Raw genomic sequence first — 8,931 nt, 5'->3', positions numbered from 1 at the left:
AGTTTTCAGAAACTATCTTGGCAGAAAACAGATACACGATTTCATTAAATCCCCTTAATTATAGATGTGTGTGTGTGTGTTTAGCACCAGTTGAAAGGCTCGTCTGGTTGATTCCTTTCCTAAATAACTATGTAACAGCCTTTACATCCAAGTATAAAAGTAATTGACAAACTCCAGCGGAGCCCAAACTTGCTACTTAATAACTATTTAATTGCAATAATGAGGACAGTAAGTTAGAGCTCTGGCCGGAGCTGGGACTTGCAGGACTAGTGTGTCCACAAATGCAGGACGTGGAGGAACGGCTGGTTTCACGTAAGCGAAATACGTTCATTTCACTCGAATTCCAATTTGGTGCGCTTCCATCTTTAAATGATCAACAGGGTTGAGTGAATACTTATTTATTTTATCAAATCAGCGCTCGCTCTCTCTCTTTCTCTCTCTCTCTCTTTTTCCTTCCCTCCCTCTCACGTTTCTTTTACATTTTCCGGAATTTTACGTAAATGGAATCATTCAGCGTACTCTTTCTTCTGGCTTTGTTCACTCAGCCTCGTCATTTAGAGATCCGTGCCTGATGGTGTTTCTCTCACACCTCCTTTCTTGTTGCTGCTGAGTAATATTCCTCTGGACTCTGGCTGTCCTAGAGCTGGCTCATCCATTCGCCTGTGAGTGGATGGTTGGGGTGTCAAAGCCTATTAAGGAGCAAGTGGGTTTTATGCATTTAAGGACATTTCTGCCATATTCTGAAAGATAAGTAAGCAGGGCAGTCAAATTCGTGGCAATAGGTGGCGTTTGCTTGTTTGTAAAATGATGGTATCAGTACAGGTAAGTTTGTGAGCCTCAAAATGTGTCTTTTATTCACTTTTTTTCAGAGGGTATTTGTTATAAGCCTGGAAGGAAGCTACACAGCTTGTACCGCTGCAGTCACTAAATGAATCCTCACTGTTAACAATCATAGGTAGACATGGAGCATAACAATTTTGCTAATTGAGACACGAGGCTTCCGGTCTCTAAATTGATTTCATAATTTAATCTTCATTAGTGGAATTTTTATCAGTGAAAGCAAGGAATGGAGGGCTGGAGTCTGCCTCAGTGGGAAAACTGGCTTTATATAAATTATTAGGAAGAAAAGGAAGATTTTGTCTATCTATCTGTCTGTCTGTCTGTCTGTCTATCTATTTATTTATTTAGGCGAGGCAACCCTTGGCTGACCTCACTGATTGCAAAGACTTTGCAATCCCTTATTTTTTTATGTTTTACGCCTATAGCACCCGGTCTTCCTAAGTGGTCTCCCATGCAAGTCCTAACCAGGCCTGACACTGCTTAGCTTCTGAGATCAGACGGGATCGGGCTTGTTCAGGGTGGCGTGGCCGTAGACTAGGAAGATTTTAAATAACAGATGTATTTAAAAATTTCCATAACATTGAGTACTCTCTTTTGTCTCTTAGTGTAATAGTGTTCGAAGAATTATTAACTGTCAGGCAGTTTGGAAGTAGTCTGGGAATTCATGTGAATCTCTTCCATAGATAGATGATAGATAGATAGATGATAGATAGATAGATAGGAATTATCATGCCGTTCCTCACTTACGCAAGAGCTTTCATGTGAAAGAGCTTTCATGTGAGAGCTCTTGCGTAAGTGAGGAATTGCATGATAATGCCATAATTCAACTTGTTCAATTTTAGTAGGGGAGTCGTGACACGAAGCAACGTGGAAACTGGTCACTCTTAACTACAATACATTTAAGTAAACAATAAAACCTCAGGGTTTATATTTTAAATCAACAACTGTATGACTGAGAAAGTGAGAATTCTGCATCATTAATAAACAGCATCAGGTATTCTGCAAGGCAGTAACTTCCCGTGAGTCTAGTTCAGCAGATCTCTCTGTGGAGAGACGATAATTTGGTTTGCTGGGGGACATTTTGTGATGTTTGGGGACATTGGTTGTCGTAACTGGGGAGGGGAAGCTATCGGCACCTGGTGGGTGGAGACGAGGGATGTTACTGGATACCTTGCAGTGCATAGGATGCGCACATCAGAGAGTCATCCAGCCCCGGACATCAGTGGTGTGTGACATCTGACTTAGCATGTATCAACTATCTATCATCTATCTATCTACCATCTATGCTATCTACCATCTATGTATCTATGTATCTATCTATCATGTATCTATCTATTATCTATCTATCTATCTATCTATCATCTATCTATCTATCTATCTATCTATCTATCTATCTATCTATCTATCTATCTATCTATCATCTATCTATCTATCCATCCATCAATCATCTATCTTTCTATCATCCATCTATCATGTATGTATATATCTATTATCTCTCTATCTATCTTTCTTTCTATCTATCTACCATCTATGTATCTATGTATCTATCTATTATCTATCTATCTATCTATCTATCTATCTATCCGTCAATCATCTATCTATCTATCATCCATCTATCATCTATCATCTATCACCTATCTCGTGTATCCACCCACCCACCCACCATTTACCCATCTGTCATTTATGGCAGTGGTTCTCAAGTAGAGTGATTCTGCAACCCCACGAAGGGGACATTTGGAGTCATTTTCGGCTGTCACGCCTGGAGTGGACAGACCTCCAGGCGCCTGGTAGGTGAAGAGCAGGTCCCTGCTCCAAACCCCGCAGAGCACAGGCCCCCGACGTCAGCGGGGGAGTTTGAGTCTCTGCTCTGATACGCTCGCCTGACCCTTCTCACCTGCACGGCACCTACACGTGCAAGTTTTGCTTCTTTGTACATCCCTGGGCATCTCCTCTGCATTGGTCCAAGTTGCTGGCACCCTCCTCCCCTCCGCCCCTCCAGCTTTTGGTTCTGAGCCCATAGCAAGGAACAGAAACAGAGGCTGGAACAGAAAACGTGACCAGTTGTCTGGCTCCACGTGAAGGATGAGCCGCCAAGTTTTCTCCGATTTCTCCTGGGTCGTAACGACCTCTTAGCCCTGCCTGTGTAAACACTGCTCCCGTCAGGAGAACTTGGGGTCTTCGGCCGGCAGTCCGGCCATGTTGAAGCGTCCGCTCTGCAAGCTGCCTGCACGGTTGGGTGGATAACTGCAGGTTTTCGGGGGCGGAGGAGAAGGCGGGGGCTTCTCATTCATCGAGAGAACGTGAGACTCTCCGAGACTGGGTTGGGCAGCCAGGATATTGGGGTTCGTGAATATTAGTGGGGAGTATATCGTATTGGTGGGGAGAGGCCGTCAGCGACAACGTGCTGCTCTAGACGTGGGGCTGACGACATTATGACTGTCCTTCCTCGTGGAAAAGTGCCGAAGTCGCAGGAGATGACATCCAGGCCGTGCTGCTACCGCCTCGGACGAGAGGGCCCGTAAAAGTAATTAGTGTTTTGATTTCGCCCGGGGCTGGGCACAGGACGCGTTACATAATTACGGAGCTTCGTCTTCACAGAGGCTCAGGAGATCAAGGAGCATGGCCTCCCGATTTGAAAGGAAATAGCACAGGAAAGTTTTCAATGGATAGCTGTTCCTCTTGAGAACGGATGCTGCTGTTGCTTTTAGGGGGGGTTTTTTAAAAGGAGGTTTGCGTTGCCCTTGTTCCTTCTTTTTTTTTCGGGTTCAAAAAAAAAAAACCCAAACCATTTTTTTTTTAGTGGCAGATAGCATTGTGTAAGTTTAAGTTGATATATGCAGTAATCATGTATATGTGGTAATCATGTTGCCATGGCTGCATAAATCATGACAATTTGAGACATGTACACGTTGCAACATGCTTACTACAACGAGGTCAGTCAACACAAAACGGGCTTGTTAGTCCTTTGGACCGAGTGTCTCGTGGTGGAGAAGTTACCTGCTTTGCAGAAGTTCTCAGCGGATTCTTTTTTCTCGTAGGTCACGGAACAAGGGACTATGAGACCGACCACCTTCTCTGACTGGTAAGTGGCAGCTTTGTGAACCTTATTCTTTCCTTCGAGATAGCAGGGTTCTCGGCCCACGTCTTGTCCACCCTGGCTTCTGTTCGCTTTGCTTTATCATCCGAAAACGGTCATGGGGGGTTGTGTCGGGGCATGTGGATGGACAGGGTCAGAGAGATGGCTTTTCCCAGGGAGCAATGCTTCCCTCAGGGATGACGACGCATACGGGAATTCACAGGGCAAAAGGCAGGAATCCGGTGACGGAGGCTGAACTGGAATCCAACTCAGGGACCGTGGTAGAAATTGGGGGGAGGCCGAGGCTGGGGCTTTAGTGCCGCCGGCAGGAGGGTCGCGAGCAGAGTTGTGTGTTTATGGGGTTGCTGTGCTTCGTTGCGTTTTTGAGGGGCCGGGAGGTGAGTGTGAGAACGGCCGAGCCAGTCGGAATGGTTTTGGGGACACGAATGGATTTAAGAGACTTTTTGTTTTCGAGGTCGAACTAAGAAGCATGGGAATGCGTCGGAGGGCCTTCGGGTCGGGGAACCAGTTTGCCGCGTAGACTCCGGTCCCCGGCTAGTGCCGATCGTCTTTCGGTGGGGGACGTTTGCTTTGCCCCCGGCACAGGACAGTACCCAGCAGGTGCATCCGCGACTCTGCAGCTTAAAATTTTGCAGGGTATTTCAAAGTGGTCAACTTCCTTTTCCAGACGTTAAAAGAATTTCTAGAATTGTTTTTTTTTGTTTTCCTCTTTGGCAGTTGAGTTTCTCCTACCTCATTTGCTCTGTGGACATCATGGCTTTGAGAAGAAAAGGGAGAATTGTGCACAGATGTGGGCTCCCCCGGACCCCTGCCTCTGCATCACGTAGTTCTGGGCTCAGACACAAGAAGTTACTAGCGTCTCTGTTCGCGGTGTCTGGCTGAGAGCAAAATTACGAAGTTATAAAAAGTATTGAAAAGTATTTAAGCTGAGCATTAAAAAAAAAAAAAAATGGCAAGAAGCCGGCCTAGGTGGCGATCTGCTCTCATTTCTCGTGGATTTCGCGTACTTTTTCATGCAAGCGAATCAAGCGCTTCGGCCTCACACTCGACTCCAACCACCATTCTATTTTTTAACGGTTTCATATCACCACAACGATTTGCAAATTTACAACAATCTCATGTCACGATGCACGTCATCTTCTTCTGCAGTCACATAAAGCACGACTTTGAGACGTTCTGCTTTCTGCGTAAGCCACTGCGGGTAGGCCCCAGAGTCGAAACTGGTGAGAAATACCATTTTTTCCTCTTTTGTGTTACCTTCAGGAATCGCTGGCTGTGGATGTCGCTGTGCTGCTGGTTTGGGGGCCTCCATGGCACGTTCGTGACCAGGAGCGCCCGGCCCAATATTGTCCTGTTGATGGCGGACGACCTCGGCCTGGGAGATTTAAGCTGCTACGGGAATAACACGCTCAGGTGAACACTCGTCCGCCGGGAGGTGGCGGGCGCGTCCTGCGGGGTTGCCATGGGGACGAGGGACGATGTCGGGACAGCGGTGACCTCCAAGTCTCCTTAGTTTGTCATTGCTGCTGCTCTTGTTTTTATGATCGTGGTTAAAAACGTATGGTTAAGTTTACCTTTTTGGCCAATTTCAAGCGAGCGGTTCAGCGATGTCCGGGGACCATCGCCTGGGTCTGGTGCCAGACGTTCTGGTCATCACCTCCAAAAGGCATCCCTGTACTTCCCCGTGGTCACTCACAGTCCCTCCCCGGCCCCTGACTCCGGCCACCACAGATCGGCTTTCCGTCTCTATGGATTTGCCTCTTCTGGAAATTTCCTGTCACTAGAATCCGGTAGTGTATTACCTTGCTGTGCCTGCCGGAAAAAACTCCCCCGCACAGAGTGCCTTGAACAACACAAATTTATTTTCTCCCAGGTTTCGTGACAGGACGTTCGAGATGCAGGTGTGGGCGGGGCCGGTCCCTCCCGGGGCCTCTGTCCTGGGCGTGTGGACGCCGTCCCCTCCCCGTGTGCTCACGTGGCCGTCCCTCTGTGTGTGTCTGTGTCATCTCTTCGTATGTGGACACCAGTGGCTTGAATTGTTTCGGCAGCCTCTGGTACCCAGCATGGTCCTTTATTAGCCTGTCCCGCATCACCACGGAAACCCCGCTCCTGTGACAACACGCGGCCCCTCTTTGCTCGAATTTAAACACTGGCGTTTCGCCTGGCAGTGCAGGTGGCCGTGCGGCCTTACGTTGGAAGCGTGTAGCTGTAGGTCGAAAGGCATCGCTCTGCGGAAAGGCGTTTGGGGTCCGCATAAGCCAGGAATCCAGGCGGACGTTGCTGTCTCGCCGTCCACGGAAGCCACGGGCAAGAAAGAAAACTTTCTTCGGGGTTCGGGGTTCGTATAGGGTCACTCAGATAAGCAGCGACGCTGCCCAGCCAGACAGCGGGAGTGTCGGGGGCACACGAACCCCTCCAGCACCCTCTCTCCGTGGGGCCGTGAATCCGTTCGCGTCGCGCTAGGATTAAATCCGTTTCAACTCATGGACGAGCAAAGCGCCGTTTTCCGCCTACCGTTTAGGGGTCTTATCTATTTATTTATCATCATCAGGAATTCGGCGAACCGGAGATGTGAGACACACGAGACGGGAAACACGCTGAGTTAAAAAACGCCGCGATTTGGTCTTGAAACAGACAGCTTTTCCTGGGGGGAACAGAGTCGCGTTTCCGTGGCTGCACGTTGGCCACGCGGTTTATGAATGTGATTAGATCCCGTGAACCGGCTTCTCCACGGAAACGCCCGTCCACGCAGAGCAGCCCCACTGTCCTCGCTCCTGGCGCCCCGCGTCCGCTTGCGATGGTTTTGCGTGACGGGGCTCTGCGTTCCCTGCTCTCCTCCTTTTCCTGTCGCGCGTCCCTGTGGGCCGCCGGACGGAGGATGCGGAAGGCCGCGTTTTGGGTTTACCCGAAACAGACTCGTCTTGACCCCAAACGGAACGGCCGGGAGCCTCGTGCATTTTGCGGGGAGCCGGGAAACCCGCCTGCTGATGTCTCGTTTTTGTCCGCAGCACCCCGAACATCGACCGCCTGGCCAGCGAGGGCGTGAGGCTCACGCAGCACCTGGCCGCCGCCTCCGCCTGCACCCCGAGCCGGGCCGCCTTCCTCACCGGCCGCTACCCCGTGAGATCAGGTGGGCTGGGGCGACGCGGGAGCGATCTCGTGTCACGATCGCACCTCCTTAGGATGTGTTTTCTGCTGCGCTTCAAAATGTCCCTCAAGGTCTCAAGAATCTTGACTCCCAAGCGAAGGTCGCGTGGGTCTGCCTGGGCAGCTTACACTGCTGTGTCTCTTGCCAGGGGCCAGTGACCTGCTCACCTGTGTGCCGACGGCGACAGGTTTGGGCCGCCGGTGACTCGTTCCCAGGCTCCCGCGAACACACACCCTCATTTGTAGGTACCTATCGGAAGCCCCCGCCGTGGGCTGTCTATTCCTTAAAGCCGGCAAAGAGCACGTGACACGGTAGCAACCGGCGTCTGCCCCGTCTCTGGGGATGGGATCGGAAAAGCAGAAGGAGCAAGTGGCAAGAAAATGTGGCTGACAAAGTGGAAAGGGAATGAAAGCCGTACATTTCTCTGTCTCACACACGCACGCTCACGCACGCGCGGACACACACTCACGCGGTTTCAGCCTCTGGGCTGCCCAGGTTCAGTGTCTTGATCACAGCTTAAAATGCCCCCTTGTAGCGTAGCTTATGGTCTGAACAGCCGTGAGGAAGTGACATTGCGGATTTGATTTTTACACCCAACTAAAACACGGCGATGCCCTTGGCGATTCTCGAGGGGTTCGGGGTCACCGCCCGCTACATGAAATGGCCCCAGACCATTGTGTTTTAATTCAGTCTAGTATCTGCTGGTGGCACGTGTCATATATCCACCCGTGTCGTTTATTTTTCAAGGATAGCTTTTTCTCTACGAGTTTTGTTTTTTTCTACGTGATAACTTCTCATGTGGTAAGGCCCAGGGGGAAAAAAACCTAATCAGGTGTGTCGGAATTTCGTGAAAATCAGGAGTAAAGAAACTTAGAAAGTCCTTGTCTCATGGGCTTCGGGATGTTGCCACGGGTCCTCGTCGAGCGAAGAACTTTCCTCATGATTGAAGGAGAAAACATACGCATCTGCGTGCGTTTGAAAAAAATCATACGGTTCTCAACTTTTCCCGACTTATTCTCCGGGCGTGCCAACCTCCAGGTGCAGCCGCGCTGTCGCAGAGGACAGTGTGTCCTGTTTCCTGACGTCCCAGCAGCGTGGCCTTGTGCGTGTGGCCTTTTGGGCAGAGCAGGGCGGAGGTAGACGCACGCTGGGCCACCCGCCCTCGGGGAGCACGCGGACCTTTCTTTCCATCCACTGTCCACTTTTGTGGGATTCCTGTCATTTCTGATCTTCCTGATCACTGTTATTCAAGTGAGCTGTAGACGCCACAGGGTGCGTGTGATCCGGTGCCCGACATGCACACGATAGCTGTGATTCGAAATTTCGGGGTCCCATCCGCCACCCCAGGAGAGTCTTCTTCGGTGACGGTTCTCGCCCTGTAAGCGCGTGCCCGTGTCGGGATGATGCGGGCACGTGGGAACTTGCGGGAGGAGGACGGGGTGGCCACACCGAGGATCCCGCGTCCCAGATCACGCACGCGTGCGTGAGCCGTACCCCAACTTTGGACGTCGACGGGGGAGACGTTGGGACAGGCATGAGTTCTGACGGGGGGTTGGAAGGATCTTTCTCAGGAGACCAGTGGACGGCACAGCACAGCCCGGCTCAGGCCCCGAGGCGCGTTCTTGGGGCTAGTGGAGTCCCCAGGGCCTTGGGGTGAGGCGGGATGAGGAGGAGGACTCAAAGGAAGCCTTGTGTTGCTGGCTCGGGCGCCTGAGAGGGAGGCTGGCCCTTTACTGAGGCGGGTTCGGAGGAGGAAGATGACGGATTCTGCGCTCACCGTGCTCAGGCAGGGGTCCTGCCTACGTAGATGTCCCCGGGGCAGCTGAAGATAGGACCCCCACTCCGG

The 8,931-nt window shown here is 50.8% G+C and overlaps 1 protein-coding gene and 1 pseudogene across 1 annotated transcript in view; one reads left to right on the top strand and one right to left on the bottom strand.

Moving 5' to 3' along the window:
* Positions 1-1,256: 1,256 nt before the first annotated feature.
* LOC111731907 lies at positions 1,257-1,375 on the bottom strand (annotated as a pseudogene).
* Positions 1,376-3,888: 2,513 nt separating this feature from the next.
* The window catches only part of ARSH (arylsulfatase family member H), a 17,223-nt gene continuing 12,180 nt past the window's right edge, over positions 3,889-8,931 (top strand). Inside the window, exons 1-3 of the mRNA XM_011380834.2 lie at positions 3,889-3,922; positions 5,201-5,350; positions 6,946-7,067. Of these exons, the coding sequence (XP_011379136.2) occupies positions 3,897-3,922; positions 5,201-5,350; positions 6,946-7,067 (298 nt within the window). The 5' untranslated portion in view covers positions 3,889-3,896. The remainder of the gene's footprint in view (positions 3,923-5,200; positions 5,351-6,945; positions 7,068-8,931) is intronic.

The sequence above is a fragment of the Pteropus vampyrus genome, unplaced genomic scaffold (genome assembly GCF_000151845.1).
Source record: "Pteropus vampyrus isolate Shadow unplaced genomic scaffold, Pvam_2.0 Scaffold407, whole genome shotgun sequence".
Classification (NCBI taxonomy): Eukaryota; Metazoa; Chordata; class Mammalia; order Chiroptera; family Pteropodidae; genus Pteropus; species Pteropus vampyrus.
The sequence above is the reverse complement of the archived record's forward strand: the minus strand, read 5'-3'. Positions and strand labels throughout refer to the sequence as shown.